Source organism: Nesoenas mayeri (genome assembly GCF_963082525.1).
Source record: "Nesoenas mayeri genome assembly, chromosome: 5".
Classification (NCBI taxonomy): domain Eukaryota; kingdom Metazoa; phylum Chordata; class Aves; order Columbiformes; family Columbidae; genus Nesoenas; species Nesoenas mayeri.
In genome coordinates, this window is record NC_137548.1 from 67,287,100 (window position 1) to 67,312,008 (window position 24,909).

The 24,909-nt window shown below is 41.1% G+C and overlaps 1 protein-coding gene across 1 annotated transcript; it reads right to left on the minus strand.

Moving 5' to 3' along the window:
- Nucleotides 1-440: 440 nt before the first annotated feature.
- On the minus strand, nt 441-11,571 carry LOC308041134 (acyl-CoA (8-3)-desaturase-like; the record flags this gene model as incomplete). The annotated part of the gene is made up of 12 exons (XM_080345630.1): nt 441-492; nt 834-959; nt 1,131-1,210; nt 2,324-2,420; nt 2,771-2,868; nt 3,324-3,400; nt 3,683-3,740; nt 5,618-5,746; nt 6,362-6,463; nt 7,469-7,666; nt 8,114-8,224; nt 11,353-11,571. The coding sequence occupies 12 exons, from the start codon at nt 11,569-11,571 to the stop codon at nt 441-443; spliced, it is 1,347 nt and encodes a 448-aa protein (XP_080201756.1).
- Nucleotides 11,572-24,909: the final 13,338 nt, after the last annotated feature.

A 24,909-nucleotide genomic window follows, 5' to 3' on the forward strand; every position in this document is an offset into this window, starting at 1 on the left:
CTAATGTGTCCTGAATTCCTTTGGTTTGCTTTGTCCTATCCCATTTTCATTGATCTGCTGAGCCAAAACCAGATCTTATTGGAGCCTTTCAGTACTTGAAAGATGGAGAGAGACTTTTTACCAGGGCTTGTAGTGACAGGACAAGGTGCAACATTTTTAAACTGAATGAGGGTAGATTTACATTAGATATAAAGAAGAAATTCTTTACTATGAAGGTGCTGAGATGCTTGAACTGGTTCCCCAGAGGAGTTGTAAATGCTTCATCTGTGGAAGTGTTCAAGGACCGGGTTGGATGGGCCTTTGAGCAATGTGATCTGGTTGAAGATGTCCCTGCTCATGGCAAGGGGTTGAACTAGATGACCTTTAAGGTCCCTTCCAGCCCACACCAACCTATGGTTCAGTCGTCTGGTGAAGAGGTTCCCTTGGAGAGTTGCCAGTGCCTACCCATGCAGATATGCTTCAAGCCAGTGCTCCCCAGAATCCTTCAGCGAACTGCAAGAACAGAAAGTTAAAACCATCACTTATGGGGAGACAGTGTTCACCTTCATGGCAAGTAAACTGTAGTTTAGATGCAAAAAGAAGTAAATGGAAAAAATTGATTAAAAACTGCATGGACATCTCATAGCAAAGTCTGACTACAGAGAATGAGTTGAGATGATTTAAGGAAGAAAAACAAATCTTTGAAACGGAAATTTTTTAAAATTTCCAAGTAACTTTAGAAAAATGTAAATGAAGTCTATGGATGATCTCTCCATGGATGCTGATTTGAAATGGCTGCTTATGTCCCCCACGTGTTATTACAACACAAAACTATATTGTTAATTGATACTTACTGCAAAATATCTACAAAGGCTGTCAGTAAAGTTTTGCTTTTATACTCAATGCCATGCTTATCACAAAGGGATTTCACCAGAGGAGCTGCTTTCCAGTAGTTGTGTCGAGGCATCGTGGGGAAAAGGCTGCAAATTGAATGAGAGACTTAGTGTTAGGCTTTGCTAGCACCAAAATATTTCCCTGCCCTCCCCAAGCACAAAGGGGCTCCTGAGGTGGTTTCATGTGAAACCACATGGTCTTTCTCACTTTTAAGTGCCCCATATTATTCCCACTCTTTTCCCCATAATCATACTCACTGGTGCTCAATTTGGAAGTTCAGGTGCCCGGTGAACCAGTCATTGAACAAAGACTGGTTCACGTTGCACGTTGCGTGGAGCTGAGAGGGGAAAAAAATAGAAGACCTAAGAAACACATGATTTAGCATCTATCTTTCTGGAAGTCTGATAATTAAACCCTAGCAATTATTACCCACACTTGTACAGCATAAAAGACAGTTTAGGGTCAGGAATTATAGCCATCATTGCCTTGAATAATTAAACAAGGTCTAGATTGAAATGGGTTGTTGGGATATAAGTTGCGATATTGTTGTTGGGATATAAGAAGTGACTTCTTCACTCAGAAAGAACAATTTCTTCTCTGGTGTGCACATATCCACAACTGGGATTATTTGAAGAGATTTTCCTCACATCTTTAGCTTGAATTGAAAGAGAAGGTGCCCAATAAATAAACAAAAACACATGCTTCTGGTATTCTCCAAACAGTGGAGTCAGATGCAAAACATGGTGACAAACATTTGGGTCCACAGGCTTAATCTCACCTAACTTAGGCACCTTTTGTTTGAAATCTGCATCTGCGCTCATCACTTCAGAGTCAATGGAGAAAAATGGACATTTTCATGGTGCTGTTCATCTGAGCAGATTTAGATGTCTTTTTTAGAGTGAGATGAATCATGCTCTAGAAATGGCTTTTTCTCTGCCATGAATGTAGCAGGTGTTCAGATGCAGACATCCAGCTCTGGTCGGATGAATACCACAATGTGGGATTACACTGCTGGAGGCTGTATAGATGTGAGTCAAATTGTATTTATAGACTCATTTTTATCAGACCTAGCTTTTGCCACTTTTCTCTTATCTGCAGTAAACCTATAACATATACGGTAAAAAAATAAAGGTATCAGTCCCGCTTTGCTTCTCTTTAGTTGGCATAAAGAGGAGATTGACTGTAAAGCCCTCAGGATTTTTTCATACCGTGAAGGGAAAAGTGGTGTCAAAAACGTGTCAAAACTCTTCAGTGAAAAAATGAGTTTTTTAAATCTAGATATCCCATTTTCCAACTAAAGTTTGAAGTGTTTTGACTGCTACTGAGTTGCATGCCTATTTAATGAACGGCAAGGATAAACCTCATTAACATGGCATTAGAGCTAAGAGAAGAACATCATCAACTTTTCAGGACAGCAAACCCACTCCTTCAGAAGAAAGAAGATTCTCACCTGTGTAGATACCCAGTCTTTGTTCTTATCATAATCAATGTGCATTGGAATGTGATTCATCTGTGTCACCCAAATAAACCAGTTACTCTCTAGGTACCTGGGCAGATAAACAGAAAATCACTTCTCATATCTCTAATCCCACCCAGATTTGCCATTAAAATACTTTACTGAGTCTCATCTTAAGTAAAAGAGCATTTTTACATAATTCATGATTTTCTGTTCCATTCCTTTACCTCTTTTGGAGTTTCTTTTGAGAATTACTAAATTTGTAGCTGTGAATGGCCCTGAACAACCACCACCACTCCCCAAAATTATGCTCTTCCTTTTGGTCTGACTGCTTATTTCTGATAAAACTAGCAAATATGACCAGTTTTCATTTATTCCTATTAAAGCTGAATGTTGTTTACAAATATTAGCCCTGGGGACTCTGAGTGTGCTGCGTGTTACCTGGCCAGCCAGTAGTACACCATGAAATTGTTAAATCCCATCAAAGGAACATACATCAGACAGACTCGGATGTTGAACAACACTGTCAAAAACAGCTCCTGTACAAACAACAATAAAATAAACCAAAATCAGCCTTTGTTAATGAACTTCCTCCGCTTTCCTTTACTTGAACTGCAGCATAGAAAATGTTCTTATTTATTGATCTCTTATTTATGAAGAGAAAGCTGCACACCATCATTCTGCCTCAAGTTGAGTGTTATCTCTGAAATATTCCCACAGTGCTCACTTTACCATCAGTAACTACAGACCAGCAAACAGCCCTCCCACCTTCTATATCTAGCTCTGATAATCTTCTATTAACTTTTATTAATATTCAGCTGCTAAGAGGCTAAAAAGCCTCTCCCAGAGAAATTCACCCTGGGCCCATTGATTGCATTCCTGCTGCAGCAAGCCTAGAATCAGTGTTTCTGCCTTAAATTCCACAGTCACCTGAGGTGAAGGTACATAAAGCCACAGCAAGAACATTTTTTGAGAGTCTAAAAGTGATGCTTACCAACCACTTTTTCCTCTTGACTGCAAAGTAGAATACAGAGAGCTGGAAGAAGGGTATCAGTGCAAGTGGGGCCAATACTGAAAAAATTGAAAACAAATACATTTATAGCTTCATTGCATTGTAAATCTTACAGTGGAATAAAAACATTACCATCTTCCATTTACACTAACTTTTCATGTGCCTCACAGAGGCAACAAGGGGTAATTCCTGCTCATGTGAACCTTCTTTAACATGAAGGAACCCTCCTGAAGCTGTGACTTCAATGGGAGCATCTACAAAGCCTTGATTTTGGGGAGGAGATGTAGTCATGATTTTTAAGTGAAAATCCTACAGTGCTACGAGGAAACGGGGATACTCACAGAAGAAATATTTATGCTGGTAATTGTAAGGCATGAACTTCTTCTTCTTTTTTCCAAGCTGAAAAATGAGAAGATGTTGTAATGAGACAGTTGGAGATCTGAGACGCTTCATAAGATGTTTCTTATTCCTGCCTAATGAGCACGTCAAGAACTACCTCTTAATGTCTCTAATTCTTGAAATGTTCAAGCAAGAACTCAAGAGAGTTCCAAAACAACTGAGAGAAGGAGAGATTTCATTTGAGCCCCTGTACCCAGATAGCAACATTTTGCTGATGTCAGAACAGAGCCTTATTTTTCCAAGAGATCCCAAACTCACATCAGGACACAAAAATGCTCCCAAGTCATTAGAATTTTGTATGGGAAGTTTCCAGTGATGGCAATGAAAGTCCAGCCTAACCAATTCCACATATTCAACACAGAGCACTGAGACTATTGGTGCTCAGGCAGGGACAGGTTATTAACATGAAAACTTATGATGAGAAACTTGATGGGTGATGAATACAGGATGTGTTTGGTCTGACTGCTACACCTGAATTCCTTTATCAGATGACATATGATGCAAACATCCCAAATTTTTGCGTAATAGAGGAGACAGTGGCTAGAAATGACCTAAGCATTTGGATGCTATCTTAAAATGACTGCAAGATCCAAGTAGTAAATACACTATGAAGACATCTACCTTTTTTGTTCCTGAATATTTTGCCTTCAAGTGCACGAAACAACAAAGAGATGAAATATTCACAAAAAGAACAATACATTTAGTTCTTCACAGTGTATTTGTTCACTATTTGCACAGCAGAGTTCAAATTTTGTACTCATGATTCTCCAAAGGACAAGATAATAAGGAGGTAAAGCAAAGTATCTCCAGAGCTCCCTTATTACTGAGAAAAACAAAACACTTTTAACATCTCAAAGATATCTTTGTTGGATCAAAATTGAAACAACAAAACAGATGAACTGGACTAAACGAAACCACTGAAATCCGTTTTGCCAACCCCCAGTGTCCCTGACTCTTTTCTGTTAAAATTAGGAGGACATGAGAACTCATTCCTACATTTTCATTTCTATCAAACCCAATATATCACAGCCAGCTCACTCTAGATGCTCCTGTTAATATATAATATTTATAATCTTTCAGAAGACCACCGACAAAATCCTTCCCAGTTGCAGCTAACAGTTTGCTACGAATAAGTATTTTGTATAAACAATATATTTTTATATTTTGTATAAACAGGTGTCTTTCTGAGACGGCAGAGCTGGAATTTTCCACATGCCTCAGAGAGCTGTAGTTTCTTTGTTTATTACCAGTTAAAAGAGAAATGTTATTTTAAGGGGCTGGTTATCTAACAAAGAGGCCGTTTCATCACCCCAGGAGTAAAATGCCAGGGAAAGACAAAGCAAAAGAGGTCTTATTTATCCTAATGATAGCAGAAGTCATCAGGGAGGGTCTGTTCATGGTTTTTACTTTTATGAAAGCCACAACATTTGTCATTAAGAAATAATGTGCTACGCTCGTGTTTCATGCATAGCAGCTATACTGGTCCTGAGGGATTTAGGTGCCAAAAAGCTCCCGCAGCCAAAAGGCCCAAGAGGGAATGTCTGACTCACTGTCTATAGGATCATTAACAACATCTAGCACTCCTGCAAGTGGACTGACTCACTCTTTGGCCTGCCTTCAAGGTGCTTACCCTGCTCTTCTAACAACACAGAGCGCTTAAGCACAGGTTTTAAGACTTTGGTTCTCAAGATCTGGTGCCGAAGCACCATAATAACCAACTGGTACATGAGACTTGCAGACCTTGTGTTAGAGAATAGAACACTTTGGGGATTATCATGAGTCCCATGCAGAATGGCATGGTCTGGGTTATTATTACACCTCACTATGTAGCTCTCTGTCAATAAAACCTTTGCTTCTCTGGATATCTCCATGCTTACCTCCACAGAGAGTGACTTTCCCAAGCTGAACAGGAGAGGGTGCATGTTGAGGTCGGGGTCTTTGCGGAAGCAGTTGGGTTTGGCGTGGTGCTGGTTGTGCAGGTGATTCCACCAGCTGGCTGGTGCTCCCTGCAGGAAAAGTTGAAGACCAGCGATTCAAACCAGAACAATAGCAATGATTACATCACTATTTATCCACTATGGTTGCACTTACACTTCCCTCACAGGTGATACTGCATGAAGATAGAATCACTGAATAGTTTGGGTCGGAAGAGACCTTCAAAATTATCCAGTGCCACCCCTGCCATGAGCAGGGACTTCTTCACCAGCTCAGGTTGCTCAGAGCCCCGTCCAGCCTGGCCTGGGATGTCTCCAGGGATGGTTCATCCACCACCTCTCTGGGCAACCTGGGCCAGGCTCTCACCACCCTCAGGGCCAACAATTTCTTCCTTGTGTCCAGCCTGAATCTCCCATCCTTTAGTTTAAAACCATTACTCCTTGTCCTGTTGCAACAAGCCCTGCTAAAAAGTCCATCCCCATCTTTCTTATCGGCCACTTTTAAGTATGGAACGGCCACAATAAGGTCTCCCTGGAGCCTTCTCTTCTCCAGGCTGAACAACCCCAACCCTCTCAGCCTGTCCTCGTAGCAGAGGTGTTAACCCGATCATTTTTGTGTAAGGACACTCCCATTCATTGCATAGGCCAGATTAGCCCCAGAGGATATTCACACCATGAGTCAATCACCTTCAGAGCAGTTATCACAACGATCTGCAGAAATCGATTCCATCGAGGCTTCCTGAAGACAGAACAGTGCCCCAGATCATGCTGGAACCAGCCCATCTGGATCTGGAAGACAAAAGGATCACTGAGGAATCAGAATCACAGCAGCATTGCATCGCTTTGCCTCAAAAGTCTCTGTAACTTCATGGTGGGAGTTCATCTTTTGGTTTGGGGAAGAAACACTACGTGCTCAACACTGAGAAACTCCTTTCAGTCCTCTAAAACCACTCAATGTCAGATATTGATGTTATTGTAGCAGCTAAAGGGAAAGCGGTAAAGCATCATCACAATTAATTTGACTGTTACTGCATTTGCTCCCACCGCAAATACATAATTTCCAAGGAACCATCTAGAAAGCATAAGAATTTCCAAATCCATAGCTTTGTTGCGCTTCATATTCTCATGGAAATACAAGGATTCTCTTTGAGGGGTATATGCTTTGCAGATATTAGGCAAATAGAACAGATAATTTTAAAATTGGTTTCTTTGTGCTTGTTCCATGGATGTCTGAGCAAACCCAAGGTTCCAGTGCTACTAAAAATTCTTGCTTTTTTCCTCCCCCTACCCTCCAATTTCTCCCACCTAAGGGCCACAAAATCCTGATCCCTCCTTCCCTATGTCAACCCTGACATGTATTTCGCCCTTCTGTGGTTCAGTTTACTAAACCAGCAGATAGTTATTCAGGGTTAGTGAGTGTAACTGGCTCATAAAGGACCTGAAACACATCAGAGCCATCAGACAGTGAACAAAAGGAACATGGAGCCAGAAGTGGAGCAGATAATGAAATATTCTGTCTTTTGCTGGGGTAAGCGATTAGATCAGCTCATCCCATCTTGTGAAACTGGCAGCTCCACAACACCTCACCAACCCCAGGGAGCAGCTTGTCAGCAAAACTAGATTTGCTGGAGCCAACAAAAATCATGATGTGGAACGTGCTTGTTGCTTTCAGCCAGATAACAGGATCTAAGAAGAGGCAGTAGAGCAATGACTGGGATATGAACATGTCACCAGTCCTCTCCATCTGGAAGAACCAAATGCATCTGCAGTGTCAAACAGCTGTCAGCAGCTTACCTGAGCGATGGTGAAGAATGCAATGCCAACCAGGAAAGGCACCAGGGATATCCCAAAGTACCAGACGACGAGCCAGGATGCAGCATCCAGTACCAGAAAGTGAAGGAAAATCAGGGAGAAAAAGATGTAATTTGGCATCAGAAGTCCCATCTTCTCAATGGTGCAGCGCAGCTCACGAAAATCCTCTAGAAGTGATTGCTGTGGGTAAAGTGAGTATTATTAGACTGTTTACTTTGAAAATGCAACATAGCAGACCCAGGAACTCCAGTGTTGCCACGGAACTCAGTAGAGATATTCTATCAGAGGGGTCTCTATGCAAAAATGAGCACAAGATAACAGATCTTGGTTATTTGCCACTGGAAAACAAGTTTGCTGATAGGCTCTGCTAACTGAGACATCTCAGTGGGAAGAACTGAGCAGAATGTGGGGCTCTGGGGCTCATTCCTCATAGCCAGGTGTGGCTGTAGTGATTCTGGGACAGTGCGTGTTTCCATGCGTGACTGCTACCAGCTGCCTCCCCAGCACCCAGCCTATGGCACAATGTCAGGCACGCTGCATCCAAAATTATTTCTGCTATGTCTCTTATCCATCTCCTCCCATGCCGAACCCCAAGCCATTCCCACAGCTGGATTGTAGGACACTCACTTTTTTATTAGACTCAAAGCTGGGTTGATCTGGTGCCAACTCCCCAATCAGCAGAGATTTCAAGTATTTTTTCACCAGGGACTTATCATTGTGAAATGCTATGAAGGCATCCTGAGAAACACACAAAGGAATGGGGTAAGAAAGGGTATGTAACTAAACACCAGATGCTGAGACTCTATTTTTTACAGGTCTTTGATATAATACATAACCCGGTTTCCTTTTTCCGGAGAGTTCTGGATTTTTGCCCCCTCGGTTGCTGCTGTAGTTCTTTGTCATCAGCTGGAGCTTGGCCCAAGGAAGCTGGAGAGGTTTCAAGAAACTAGATTTCATAAAAGTACCTGGGCGAGGCTGGTAACAAACATCAAAGTGTTTGATGAAAACTCTTTGCAGAGACAAACGTGCTCTTTCATCGGCTTGTTTCAGTGCAGTCCTTCCCTAGAAGGCTCCAGCCAGCAGCCCTGCCCTATGGATGGGACCCAGGAGCAGCAAAACACATCAATGAATGAGGTTTCTCTTTGCTATACTTTGGAGAAAAGGATTACGTTTTAAAATCCTGCATTTATTACACAAGGGCCATGGGAAATAAATGCCACAGCTCCATACACAGAAGGACTAACTGGGCATCTCTTACATCCCTGTACGTTTTCAGTCTGATGGATGTCTTGGGGAACTGGGGAACACTAGTGACACAAACAAGTCTGTCCAAGAACCATTCAAAATTAAATATCAACTCTGGAGTAAAGGATGAAACCCCAGAAGAACAAAGACTCTCCTTTAGCTTGTGTCCTCATTGAGTTTTCCAGAGGAAAGGTAAAGAGGCTGACTACACTCTTTTGTCTCTCAGAAAGAGCAGATATAACAAAAACCTCAGTGTCGGAGCAGCGAAGTACTTGCTGATTTTGGCTTTGAAAATCAAGGTAGGTGATCATGACACACAAAAAAATTCTGCACACATCTGGACCAGATTAAGTCCCTGGAAGAGGACAGAGGACTTGCCTTGTGCAGTCTGACATTCCTCTGGAGTCTCTCTTTGGACACAGTCTATCTCCGAGCACTTTGGTCTAGAGGAGCTCAGAGCTAAGGCGGCTTCTTGGACAGATGAGCTTTCTACAGGTATCTAGTGGCCCTTTGTCACAGTGACAAATCAGTGTCTCTGTTCAGACACAGAGAACTGGGGAAACCTTTCCATGATGGTCCTGTGCCCCTCAGCCAACAGTTTTCTGTGCTTTTTTACGTAGCTCCCTCTTGCCAGGAGCTCTAAAACTGACTCAAGTTGTAAATATCCATATTGCAGCTTAGAAACTGAAGCCAGAACCCTTTTGAACAGAATTTCCTATCCACAATATCACTACCACAGATTTTTATCACAGAAACACAAGCCTCCCAGTCCTGCAACCTGGCCTTTCTCCTCCCTGCTACCTGATTATACCTTACAAGAGATTAACTTTAATGACCACCATCTGCAACATACCTAACATCCAATATTTGACATCAGTGTAATGTTCTGCTATGCATATTGTCTATATTTACCATGTGATCCACACAGAAGCAGCAATTCTCATCATAAATATATAATTAAGCAGTCTAGAGGAAAAAAATTCTCACCATATTTATATAATTATGAGTTCTAGAGCAGTCAAGAGTACTTGGGGGAAAAAATGGTAAAGATTAGCAGAATAAAAATTGAGAGTAAGACAGAATGTCATTATAATGCAACATAAACCCACAGTGTACCCACAATCTTGACTACCGCATGTAGTTCTGGTCCTTCTGTCTTCAAAGGCAGGTGGTATAACTATACATAGCAAAAAAGAGAGTTCTGGCACAGGTTTCATGATAGAAGACTGCCTTGGGAAAGAGGTAACAGCTTAAAGAGTTTTAAAAGATCATAAGTAGCATTGAGAAAATGATGGGAAAATTATTCATTGTTTTCATAACACAAGGATGAAATTATGAGGAAGTAGGTTGAAAATGTACAGAAGTAATAATGAGGCTTAATGAGGAAAAACAGATTGTAATATTATTGTAATAATAATGAAGACAACTAAGATCAAAGCTCATTCTTTCAACTCATTCATACCAGACAAATTCACTGTGGTTAAAACTCCTCAGTATCTATAAAGCGCAATAATCTAAACGCAATCTTGATCCAGAATTCCTTACACTGGTGGGTGCAGGAGCTGGGAGGACACAGCTTGGGGACAAATCATTCCATAAACTCTGTATTCCTTGACTCATTTCATAAAAGTCCAGTAATGGAAACTGCAGGAGATTATGGGCAGGATTAATGTCCCTTTTTCAATTATCTGTTTGCAACCTCACATCACATTATGTAGATACTACATAACGGACACACAACCCTCTCTTTACATCAAGGCTGTATCTACCAGTTAAAAAGCTAGAGAAGAAAACCAGCAAGACTCAGAAAGGTTGTTTTCCTTCATTTGAGAACACCGGGTATTTTTCTGCCTCAGTTTCCAGTGGGGTGAAAGGAATGAAACGTGAAAAATAACTCATCTGACCCATTTTGGGCCGTGTGTTGGGAAGTGTTACCCCATTTCACAAACTGAAACCTGAGAAATTAGGCAGGTTAAGAAACTTCCTTGAAGTCAAAAAGTCTTGTCATGACAAGAATTAAATTGGCGTTTCCCACATCACAAGCTCATGAACTAATCTTGTGCACATTTCCAATGCTCGTATTTCTGACTATTCAGAAATCCAGTATCTGCTTACAGCAAATAGTCTGTGAGACCTGCTTAGAATTTATTACTTTTGTCAACAAGCAACGAATTATTTTAGAGAAAATCTATAAATCAAAGAATTTTGCAGGAATCTCTGGAAAACCTATTTTCAAATAGTGATCATTTGTATAATTTTCCCTCCTCTTCTGCAGCCAAATGTCATATTGCTGCTTTCTCATTATTCCCGTATTTTATTTCTTCCCACCTCCTTTCAAATTGCCTTTTTGCTCAAGACCCCTTCTCCTCCATTTGCCTGCGGATATTACTGCTTACAACAGGGTGTAACGAGCCCAGACAGAGCTTTACAATCTACATAACAGGTAACTCTGACCTTGACGGTAACCAGAAGATCAATTTTACGAACAGCACAGGCACATCCACTGCATTATCTCATCAAGCACGGTGCCAACTACCACCAGGACTCTCCACTGGAGTCCCACCATGTCATCCTGCCCTGACGACAGACTCAGCTCTCTCCACCGTCCTCCCACATCTTACCGTAGCATCTTGCCCAGCGTAGTGCTTGATAACTCGGCTGCCTCCAGGGTGTCGCTTGGCGAACTCGCTGACATCGTAAACCTTCCTGTCGATCACCAGCCATTGCTCCTGATCTTGGCCACGGCCGTTGTGGGTTCTGATCTCTTCCCAAGTGAAAAGCCGTGGAAAGGTGGAAACAGATTGTGTCTCCTTTCCGGTGGAGCTAGTCTGTGGAGCCATTGGTTCCAGTAGGTGTGCAGTCAGTGCTGAGATTTGCTAGTCCAAGCTTGGCAGGTCCATGTCCAGACAGAGTGTGAACCATCTCAGCCTACCCGTTATACCATCCTCCTCCAAGCCACGCCCTGTGCTTCTAGGGCTGGTTGGCTCCCCTTGCCCGAACACACCCTTCCATAGCTCCCTCCTCTTCCACGTTGACATCAGACACTTCAACACACCCTTAAATAAAAGCCCTGGTCCTTCTTGGCTTTTCTGAGCTGCCTTTGGAAGGTCTGGTTACCTGTGAGAGCCGTTTCTTAACTTCAGTGAATACAAATATACATAAACAGAAAAAAAGACTTAGCAAGATCATCATTCGGTTAAATGAGATGACAAAATGATGGAAAGGGCTAATAATTGAACACCTTAATAGGCCATTAGGAACTGTGTAAAGTAAGCTGTTAATTTGTGTCCACACCACTGAGTCAATATGGGGGTTATCCAGAAGAGAAACCCAAGGAAGGTTGTGGGCAGCTCTTCTGCAGCAAATATTCAGTGACTTTCTTAGAAAACAGTACCACTACCAGCATCCTGTGATCCTTTAATCAGTCATTAACCTCAGGAAATTGTGCATTTGCCATACAGTGGAGCTCAGTTATGTTGTGCAGTGCCAAAATATAAAGCTGTAAAGCAGCTTGAGCAGAGAGCCAAGAGCTGCTATTAAATACATTTGCTAAGATCTCTCGTCAAGCTGTAATTCCTGCCTTCAAGTCATGGAGCCAACTCATACTGTACCCCAGTGAAAACAGCAGAATGCTCCAGGGTCTGTGATCTCCCCATAAGGTTCATCCTCATGGTCCCATCACTACCTAAACTTCAGGTTGTCCTTGGTTCTTGAAATTTTCCATGTTGTCCCTGACATGCTAAATTCATGTGTTTTCTTAACTAAAAGCATCGTTGATCAAAATATCACCAAATCAAAGAAAGGACACCTTAAGAAAACATCCATCTCCAGTTAACTGACCTTGGACGTTGACAGTACTTTGCATACAGTTGTTTGCAGAGTTTTCTGTGTGTGCTCCACTCACTCAATCACCTCTTTGTTCAAGTAATTCATTCATAACTCAACAACAGTAATTAAAAGATATGGGGGTTGAGAATAATAATAATTAATAATAATAGTAATGACAATGACAACAACAACAACAACAACATTAACACCAATTTTGGCTGCAGATTAGGAGCTTCTAAAACTATGTTTAATATCACGGCTTACATAACTAACCTTGCTTAAATATTAGTCTTGCAGAGCTGAAGTCAAAATATCTGTGCTGTTCAGAGAGGATCTGCTACAAAATAAAGAGGTTAGAGCCCTCAGCTGTAATAAATAGCAAAGATAAAGCAATGCCATGTTTCCTATGAAGTCACATCAATTTTGCGGGTGACCCAGAAAAGAAAATAAGCTGACATACATGAAATACTGTCCTACTTCACATTTAGGATTCTCTTAATTTTTTTCTTTTAATCCAAATTTACTAGCCCTGGGTACTTTTGAGGACGCTACAAGCAGCAGGCAGGTATGTTATAGTCTGTCCTCATTAGGTTTTCATCCTACCCCTTTATAAGGCAATACTGAGCTAAGTCCCTAATCACGTTTTCCACCTTACCCCAATTTGTTCTTTTTGTTTATAACCACGAATATTGTCAGGTTTTAGGCAGGGACTGTTGCCAAGTTCTAGGTCTCAACCACCTCTGGTGACATGGAGTTTCACAGATAATTCCACATATTGTGATTCAAAGAAAACTGATGGTTGTGATGAGCTCCCAATGCTGAGAAGCACTGAACAAAATGAATTTGCAGACTGCAAGGAAGACAGAAAGATAAGAAAACTAAACTACGTTCTTGATCGAGGTTGAGGTGAAATACTGGCTGTGTTCCCTGCCTCCCGAGCACATGGCATGCAGGAAACTTAGGGAAGAGCTGATCAAAGCAGAGATGAACTGATAGGCCTCCGCATTGCGAGAAAAATACCCTTTAATTTACATACAACTTTATTTTTAAAAGTTTGTCCTTAAGGGACTCTGGAATGGAGTTTACATGGTACTTGTGCTATAAGCGATGATGAAGATTCTCAGCTTACCATTATGTTTTCTTAGCACACTCTGCACAAGCCTCAGAATGCAAATACAGCCAAAACGTGGAGTTTTGGTGGTTTGTTTGGTTTGGTTTCTTTCTTCCTTGTGTTTCCCAGTGAGTTAACAGTAGCCTAAAAACCAGTTGGATAGAGACAGCTGAAATCCCTGCCTTGCCCTCAGCCCTGCATGGAGTGGGCAACCTTGCTGGCTGACAGAGAATCGTGAATTACGCAATTCTAATTAAATCGTGTAACAGCATCTGGCAAATTAATCAGTCAAGCCCAAAACAACCGTTTAAAAGCTCCTGACATGTGGCAACGGTGGCACCACCCTAGGTAAAAGAGAAATGTGACTATTAGTATTCATTAAGAGGCAGCGATAAAAGAATGAGAGGAATAATTTTCACTGTGCTGTCACATTGCATTTCATAACCCTTTATCTTGCTCTAAATAAAAGTGAAGACTGTCGACAATAATGATGTGTTCGTGTTCTAGTGTGGAATATGTGTAGAGTCTTACATAAATCATGTTCAGTACTTAAGGTGGTTGTAATAAACTATGCAATAGTTGTTGCAGATTTCTGCATATGTGCATTTTGTATATATAAACGCAAAAAATTTCAAGTTACTCCAAAGCTGGCTGAAAATACATGAAAACCTCCCACTGCCCTTTGTTTGGACTTGTAAATGTAGCAGCTACCTGGAGAGGAATAGATAAAAATCTGGGTTTAGATTCTGATCTACAAAGACCTGGAGAATACAGAACCAGGAACATATTGGAGTGAATAAAGAAATAAATGCAGGATGTCTCTGCCTATACACACAGTCAGTAATCATGATTTTCACTGGTAATACACATTGTGGGCGCCAGTATCCATCAAACCACTGTTATTACTTAGGCAATTTGGGAACTCTAAGATACTTGCCTTCCATATGAACAGCATGCATAGTATTTTATGTCTGAATTTATTGAGCATCCGGTCCCATCCAGAGGGTCCTGTAGTGCCAATTGATGTTACGCTACATGAAAAAGCCTCAAGCAAGTCCTCTCCCAATCTGAAAGCAGAAGCTGTCTCTGTCTACATTATCCAGGTCACCCAACAAATCTCAGAATTACACAGAAAAGCCCAGGTAGGTAGTGAAAGCTACAGTCATGCTCACCCAGATAAAACATTGAGAAACCAGTCGCAGTTAATTTACACCATACTCTGCGTTCTGCAACAACTACCCACACACCTGTCAAAATCCATGTCGTATGCCTCTGGGAGCTCGTACACGTGCATTGAGCTATTGTTCTACATAGCTGGTTTTGTGACTAAGATTTTCCTTGCACAGGCACTTGACATAGTTTTCCAGTTTTCCAGAAAGCCAGTATGTGGTTACTGAACTGGTAGTTATTGCACCAATGAGTTTTCTCTAGTATCACATCAATGTTTGCAGTGCACCCTTAATCCACTGGCACTGCACAGAGCGGTCCAGAAAATAAATTTTAACAAATCTACTACTAAGACACACTGAAGTATCTTGTTACTTAGAAAATCTCTTGTTCCAGAGAAGTTCTCTGAGTAATTTTGCCATACAGGGTGCCACCCATGGTTCTCCTGGTCATTTCAGGCTCTGAGCAACCTGATCTGGGTGAAGATGTCCCTGCTCATGGCAGGGGCGTTGGACTGGATAATCTTTGAAGGTCCCTTCTAATCAAAACTATTCTATGATTCTACCATTCTACGATTTCTACAGAAACTAAACTTTGCATGGAGCGTGTCACACATGCTGTGAGAATGCCTACCCGGTGAGGCTCCTGGGCAAGGCTGCATGAAGAACATCTAATTTATGAGCTGTACAGTCTCACCCAGAAGGAGAACTTAGATATAAGACAGATAACTATGGGTTGTACCCGTCTCCTGGGTTAGGTATCAACAGCACAGAGAGTTTGAGAAGCGTGAACTTGGAGATAGGCATCTACAATTCCAGTTGTGCTTATCTATGTAGACATACCTGAATGTCTCTGCCCTGCCCTGGTTGGTCTGAAGCTGTGATGGAACAGCACCTTACCTTAGTGGAGGGTTCATGGAGGATATTCTGCCCTAAAGTGGCTCCGACATCTGGCAGGGACCTGACCTGCATCCATCTGCTCCCACTCCTGTGAACGAAGCTTCTTGTTCCTTCATGGATTTCATGGACCCTCCTCCAAGACTCTTTCTTCTGTGACCGTAACTCTTCCCAAACACAGCAAGGAAACTGAAATCATTAAAATTATTTCCTCTGAGGCACAAAACTTAATTTGGAATCCATAACTCAGGGCAAGGCTTGATTCTGAAAACAGGCTCCTCCGTCTTTTCAAGACACACCAACTTTTGCAGACTGCAAAATCTTGTTTTGAAGACATTTTGGAGAAAAAACCCAAACAACAGTAATTACTTGCTTGATAAGAACATTAAACAACACCATGTCAATCAGGAGGAGAACCAGGTTTTCCTTTTCTTTTAATGTATTCTGAATAAATGAGATACCACCAAGTATTTCAGATGGTGCCACTTTTCAGGAACATCATGTATTTTCAGAAATGGGACGAAAAACCAAAAGCAAAACCAAGCCGCCTTTTTTCTATAGGGCACAGAGTCAAGTTTGCAATTGAAGCCTTTTTCACTACCTTGAGGGGTTTAGTTTGCTCAGATGGTCAAAGTCTTGATTAACTTTGTTTCATCCCTTAATCCAGATATCACTAGTAAGCCAACACATGAGTTTTTTTTCCTCTGTGAAAGCAATCTTTATAACTTTTGTAAAAGAGGAAAAAACACATATGAAATACTTCCATTTGGGTTGTGGCAGATGGTGCTTTCACTCCTAGTTTTGGGGTGTCCTATTGTGGGTAAACAATAAAAAACAAAAGACAGATGTCATGTTAATTATAATGAGGTGTAAAATTAGGTTCTGTAATAAGCACTGTGAACCTTCTCACCTGAAACTTCCCATGGAACAATCAGTTGCATTAAGGCACTGAACTATATAATTTTTTGGTACTTCTGAGTAAGTTACTAAAACCCCAACACAGAAGATGCTGCACAACTTGACCCGAGTTGCTATTGCAATTCTGATGTGACCTTCTCATCCACACACCACCTGTAATTACACACCATAAATTCTTTTTAAACAGGGCTGATATTAATCTCTCCAACATTCACCATGTACTTTTCTGTCCTGTGTATCTTATTTAACCTGCAATTTCTATGAAATACACCCTCCGACTTCACAGAAGTCAAAACCCCAGGTGCTCTTCTGTGGCCTTAAGATCTAAATTCAGTTGATCTAAATAAAACTATACATTTGCAATTTAACAGCTGTTAAAAAGCCCCTCTCTCAAGCACATGGGCAGCATTAGATATTGTTACAAAGACTAAGACACAGAATGATTCAAGCTAAAACTGTTAAATGCCTGTAACAAACCCATTTTGTTTTCCCACTGTCATATATTTGGGGCTGGGTTTTTCAGACTAGTCAGCATTTTTATAGCATTTTCTGTGTTCAGTGCAGAGCACCCACCGATTGCAGATGCACTTCTGAAAGCTCTGGTTCTCTGCAATTGTGCATTTGCAAGAGAAAAACTCTACAAAAGGTAACCAAGCTTGAAAGCTTTTTTTTAAAATACACAGCTTGTGCAACACCAATTAGGAACAATGTGGCATAAGCTTGGATTAAACACCCACAGTGGCTCCACAGCCTACACACAGAACATCTCAGTTCTTCTGTCCTTCCTGTGGGTCTTGGGCCACCTTCCAACTTCTGCAATGCATGAGGCCCAGATCCTGCAACAACTTGTCTCCTGCACTTATTTGACCATAATTCAATTCTCTGCCCTTCACCATCTGCCTCCTACACCGTCCTTCCTCAGGCACATACTACAGAGTATATTCTATATCCATTTTGACTCAGAGGTGTGCATCAACCTTCAACTTCTACATCCTATCCTCTCCACAAGGAGGTCGGTCATATTTTTCACTCATATGGGTGAAGAAGACTTGATACTTGCTTTCATTTCTTTTGCAAAGCTTAATTTTCTAATTTTTGCAAAGCTGCTACCCATTTTAACCAAGACAACATCACACTACATCACATTTTAACTCTGAAACTAAAACACCCTTCTGTCAGGGAGCCAACATCCCAAGGATAGTTAACTCTACAGCCGATGGTTGCATAAGTCTTATTTATGCTGCAAAAGCATTAATAAGAATTTTACTCCCCTAAAATGGTCTTTGAAGGCTGAGGCATCACCAAGGCAATCCTAATTTCTTCCCAGATTACATGAAGTCCCAGCTCCTTCTGCTCCTGGCCTGGTTCTTCCTGCAAAGTTCTTCACTGCCAGGTACAACAGGCTGGAGTACAACATGGCTACAGCTCCTCCAGTCCCAAAACCTTGAACAAACTAGGACAGAAGAGAATCCCAATGAGTCCTATTGCTCTGATATGACTTCAGTAATTCTGCAAAGTCTCTCTTTTTTATTTTCAGAAAAAAAAAATCTACACATTCTGCCTGTAGTCTTGCATCTGATGACACAAAGTTTAGGAATCTATTCTAGTCTGTCTCTGCCTCGACATGTCCTGCCTCATAGCAGTTGTGGGTGGTGACTACCTTTGTCAAAGAGATGGTGGTGTTCTCTCAGAAGAAAAGGTTTCTTCGAGAATTAGAAGTTGTCTATAAGACAGAGACTATAACATTGAACCAGCTACTCAGAATCTGAATTAAGACTCCAGCAGGCCTTTTCCCCTTATTTATTCCTCTGTTTCAGTAACTCTGGAATATTTGCTCAAGACAGGAATATTTGTAGCTTTGTAGCTTCAAATGAAGTCACACATTTCTGATCTTCCTCTTGGATGAGGGGAGAAGAGGGAATAAAATAGAGAGGTCCTCAAAATGATCAAGACGTAACCTAAGGTTACTGGCAGCATCTTATTCACCTTTTTGTTTGCAACATCCAGCATTTATTACTTCATCTTGTTCCTTTTTCATAACTAACCGTAAGATAATCCTGGACAGGAATTCAGACTCACTTTTTAGGACATTTGCACCTTTTCTTGCTAAAAGAAGTTATTCTATCTGGCCATGTATCCAAACGATTGTTGTAGAAGCACTCATGTTCACCCCAAAAGGTCTATGGTTCAGGGGGTGATCTAATTATGATAATACTGCCCAAAGGACTGCCCTGATCTCTTTCTGAGCCAAACCAAACAACAGCTACAGTTTACAAGGAATCATCTTCTAGAAAATTAAGTCATTAATGAATTATGATATTTTGCTTAGCAGACAATCTATCACTGCTCCTGCTATATTGAACTTTGGGCTAATTTACCTTGGTACTAGGAACCTGCACCATTTGCATAGCTTGAACTGATATTGATTCACATTTCAGCTGCTAAGTATTTCTTTATCACTCCCAAACTGAAGTACTCTATGCTATAAATCTTCTCATTTTATCATCAAGTCACCACCTCTTCTTTTATTTGGCTCAGGGAGCTCCGACAAATTTATTCTTCTACAATAAGGAACTTTCCTAAGGCTTTAGTTTCTCCTGCAGCTCTGCCCTATATTCTCTTTATCTCTTCAACAATGTTTTTGTATTGCAGACACCACACCCCAATAAAATATCCTGATAGCAGACATACCCATGTAGAAGGCAGGAACCCTTCTCCCATCCCTTCCCCTTATAGGTTTTGTACATACAGGTCTTTCTTCGGGTGTTTCAGAAAGCATCATTCAGCTGGGAGATCATGCACAACAGACAATATAAAATATAAAAATCTTCCATGTCTTTGAGATAATGAGAACAGAACAAACATGATTAGGAAGGGACAGAAAAGCAAAACTAATTAAATTTCCTGGCAGTGGCTGGTTCTCCTTGAATCGAGTTTGAGATACCCATTAGAATGGGTATCTTGTTATTCTGTCTTTTAGGAGAAACAAAATGTTGTATTTCAGTAACAAGCCCTGCAGACAAGATTCTTCATGGGGCCGCTCCAAGGAGACACAGACACTTCATTTACCTTTATGTGCTTTTGACCAGAGCCTGTGTCTGTCACTGAGGGCAAAATCCTGGTGCTTCTGTGGCTTGAGCCATGTGGGGAAACCAGCAGGTAATATCATGAAACATGGGAGGTCTTGACCAGCTTTTTCCCTACAAAGATAATTAAGCTTCGGAAGATGCTGCCCAAAAAGCCTACAGGACCTGTGCTCCTGCGGGTTTTCAGGACTCAGCTGAACGAAGCCCTAAGCAATGGCCTGAATTCAGTATTTACTGAACTGAGCACGAGGTCAGGCTATATAACCCTGATATATGATATATAAATAAGTGACATCCCTTTTAACCTGAACAATGCTATGATTCATAGGTCCCGAGGCTCTGTCCAAAATGTCACCACCTTTGGCATCTGTACAAGACATATTTGGGATGTCCAGACCTCACCTTCAGTAGCTGTAGGAATTAGCAACATCTCTTACACACCAAGAAACATATTTCAGTGAAAACAGTCTCCTTCACATAGAATGGAGTTCTGGCAGTGATTGTATTAAACTGCTATGGTTTGGTGACCAAGTGAGGCATCTAATCTGCACTAGTTGTGTACGTTCTTCCTATAGAGCCTGAAGAGCAGCAGGTACCTCCAGAGGCAATTCACTGTATTTATGCTAGTTTTTTAACCAAAACAGTGTCTGGATCAGCCTCCCTTTACCCCCAATGGCTGTAGAGGGATGTATGTATATATACATTAAAAACACAATCCCCCAAAAAACCAAACCAAACAAACCACACACACATACACACAAATAAAACCCCACAAAACTGGCAGGACACCGAATGATTAGCTGCAAAAATCAAAAAGCCAAGCTAGCTCGTATGACCAAAGACAAGGTGAACTAAACTACTAGGGATCAATGAGACCTTTGGAAATGGCCTAACAGCTTCCCCTGTATCAGTGATTTCACTTCAATTTCTTGGCCTCTGGGGATCAAATGTTGTTTTGCATTCAACAGGTGAGACGTTTTCCAGTTTTCCATCTCAACAAGACCTGAAAGACTTTGTTGCTGACTGGCAAGCATCACGCATTTGCTACCATTGTCTTGCAGAACCCATGAAATGAGGCTTCCAACAGCAATTTTCACCATATGTCTCCACAGTATTCCTGGAACATCTACCGGAGACGTCAGACACACGTAAACTTGATGTTCTAAAGACTCTTCTGCCCTTAGACAAGTATTCCAGTTGTTAACATTGCACTGTTAGAGGATATTTGATTTATTGTGGTATATTTATAAACTAATTTTCCTGAAAAAAAAAAAGGTGCATTGTGCCATTTGATCCTCCAGCTCTATAAAACTACTGCTTTTCACAGAAGAAACTATTTTGCCTAAAGGACACCATTGTAACCAGCCTTTCATACATCTGTATTTCATCCATCAGTGCACTATTTTTTACTGCTATTTCAAAACTTTCATTGTAGAAATTCCTCACCTTTTTTGCGGATATTTAATATTAGTCTCTACAGCAGATGTAAATCGCACAGAAACCATGTTCATGCCAATGAACTCCCTTCCAATCTAACGTAATCCTCTTTCTTTCCCCACCCAGGAGTAGCGTTGCATTAATACACCAGTCTTCTACACCTGACCTGTTAAGAAATCTCTTTATATTCCTTATAAAATAAACTATCCTGGGAAACAAGAAGTCAGGCTGCTCCTGAGCAGCTCAGCTGCCTCCATCATCTGTTCTGTGTGGATCTACAATCACCTAGATTTCTCCTTCTTTTCTAAAGATGGAGAAAATCCCATAAACAACACAGTTCACCTCTTGAGGAATTCAGGGTAGTGGCAGTGAACACATGTGGGTTTGGCAAGGACTGCAAATCCGGATTATTAACAAGTCAAAACGAGTGGGTGCTGGGAAGGGTAAAACTAGGGCATTTTCTTCTACCAGTTGCCCCATTGCCCTTAACTGTTTTATAATAACATCACCCTAATGTTTTGATAATTCCAACTGCTCCATTGCTGAAAATGTTCCTCCCTGATTTAAAGTAATTTATTCTATTCTCTTTGTCCAATGATATCCCACTTAACCGGATGATCTTCAAAGCCTTGACAACCTCAGTTTTTAAGACCCCGTGCAAACACCTGATTAATTTGTTCTCCTTTGAACACTTTTGAGGACTATATTTTCTGCCATCATCCAATTTTGTGCCACCATCTCCCATGGAGAGGCTGAAGACCAACAGGTTTCACCTTGGGTGTAAATGCCCTGTCTTTATCCCTAAATAAGCTTTGCTCCAGTGCTATGGGGTTTTGTTTTTCTGTGTGTGTGCGTGGGAGGTGTTTTGTTTTTGTCATTGTTGTTTTGGTTTAAAAAAACAAAACCAAACCAAACCCAAACAAACAAGAACCCAAACAAACCAATTATCCTATTCATTTAATCCCTCCTTACACCACCTAATTCAAGTACTTAATTGCTTGACCTGCCGCAACTATGGCAGAAAAATAACAGTCCAGGATATACAAACACAACACAAAAAAACTTCCAACTACCATCATAGTGGTCACCTGGCTTTGAACAATTACCAACAGCAGAAAATTAGTGTCCCCGCTACCTCGTGATCTGATTCACCGCAGAGATCTTCAGAGAATTAATTGTATTTATGTTTATTAAACCTTGACTAGATATTTAGCATCCCTTTCATTTCCTAGTGTTTAGGCTGAACTAAAAGACCCAAAAGCAAAAGGCCACACAAGCTACTCCTGCTTACAGGCAAATGCTATTTTAACACCATCTTACCTCTTAGAGAGGGTGACATGGGGATATAAAGCTTTGGTTTAGAGAGTTTTAAGAGTTCCATTCTCACATCAGCCAAAAGTCACTTTCAGCCCTGCATTAGTTTCATATTTACCTCCTTCAAGTGGAATTAAAGTAGGATAATAGCAAGACCAGAGCCTTTAAACCCTCAGGCTTCAGTTCCCAGCGAGGTTGGGATGTTCTTCCCTTCTGAGGCCCGACTGCCACCCTCTGGCTATTTCCTGATGTTCAGGTTCCATCTTTCAAGGCTGAGCTGTAAAGGGCTTCCACTAAATGACAAATTCGAGGCCAGTGTTGTTCCAAAAAGGTTTATCCCAATGAACATTCAGAGAACCCGAAAGAGGTTTTGGACTTGGAATACAGCTGTAAAAATTCTGTAAGTCTCAGAGTAAGTTGCCACTGTGTACTCTAAACAGCCCAGAGTAATCCCCAAAAACTGATGTTGCCATACATTTCATTTCTCCTCCTGAGCTGTCATATGCCTGGAGAACAAGCAAACTCAGCACACTCAGATCTGCTAATGTTAATTCAGGTCCCCTTTCGGTCTTACTCTTCAGGACTGTGAATCAGTTCATAGACATTATTTTTCGTGGTTATTCAGGCAATGGGTTTAGTGTATTGCACAGAAAACACAACAAGAGTCTCCAGAGTCTTAGGCACTAAAGTAGCACATCATTTTTTTCAAAGCCATTAACTCCTAGATCATCCTGGCCCAGGGGGTAGCTCCAATTTATTTGCATTTTCAAAATTAAACAGGCAGATAATGAATGTTTTGACTCTGAGCATTCAAAAAAAATAAAAGCCACTTGTTCAGTACCAAGCACTTGAATGTTGCTGAAAACTTACAGCTCGTTTGACCTAAAAGGTGTTTTTTCTACTTACCTCATTCGCCATAATCCACCCAGTAAGTACCTTCAAAGCTTCATGAACTGAAGTTCAGTCATCTTCCCCCAAAACACATTGGAAGTATTTGCACTTTCATAGGATTTTCAGGACTCGAGCACTAGTATCTGTCAACCCGAGAAGCTCAGTTCTCTCTTTTATCAGAGATGGCTAAAAACTCGTCCTGACAAGAGAAGAACAGCACCTTCCTTGCCTGTTGAAACCATTCTACTTGCAGTAAAAAACAACCTTTAATTTAAGGTTCACTGGGCCACAGCACACAGGAGCAAACTTTATTCTCAAACCCAGCGATTATAGCCAAAACACAAGATGGAAGAATTCTTGCTACCGAGACAGTCTGTGTGGTTTTATCCAACAGACAAAATTCAGAGTTGTGAAGCTTAAGTTAAAGAGATGGAATGTCCCTGGAGAATTTCTGAAGACTTCCTTGCCTTCGGTGTTTTCTCTTGCCCACCTTAGGTAGTTCATCGCTTGCCCAGCTTTCTCCCGATGGACCTGAGATGCTCAATGACTCTCCTGACCAGCATAACAAGACTTCTGGTCCTTTGTGGAAGGCTATCAACCCTATCAAAGCTATCAATACCACCACATTTCATCTGAGACCCAACTACCTGTTGAATTTAAGTCCTTATGGAACAGCTCGTGATTCCATCAAACATATGCACCTTCCTACACGTAAAGCAATATAACTTCCAGAAGTCAGGGGTACATTTTTTTCTCCTTTCCTCATTCTGGAGTTAAAAAATAGTGTATTGTTTATTTTGGTAGGATTTTGGCTAATTGTTTATACTGCGTACTTCACGCAAGCCGATTCCCTTGCTCTGATATATGAATGCTGAGGTTTATGGCAGTTCTCCCTCCACATTTGTTCCACATTTCAGAGAGTGCAGACTCATGCGCAGACATATTTTACTCTGATGACAGCAATAATTGGTGAGATAAGGAATTTTATTATTAGACTTTCCTCCATCAACAATTCTAATAATAAGAGGGAAAGAAATGCAGGAAAAAAAAACAAGGTAAAAGAGTAACTAAGGCCCATTTCCTTTATGGTTGTTATCAACAGGTATCAATGATTTAATGATTATCTTATTATTCCCATCACATTTATACTCTGTGCTTAACAACACACTTGGCCTGGGAAGCTGCGTTTCTTCCATTACTTCACGAGCCATCCTCCCTTTGGATATTAATCAGAAAAAGCACCATATATTCCCCAAAATCAACTCACCCCTTCTGGAGACTAAACCACCCATCACTGAGGTAACAGGGTGATGGAACCATCTTCATTAGTGCTACACCAGATGCCATATCCTGGTTTGGCATCTGTAACGTTGGTGTAGTGAATTAAAAGACCCCAGGAAAATACTGTAAGGCTAATTCACACCCCAAAAATCACACAGCACATGACCTTTTAGGGTGTGTTTTGAAGGCACATCATCCAAAGGAGAAAGACCAGCAACGTGTTGGTTGACATGTACCTACAGGGTTATG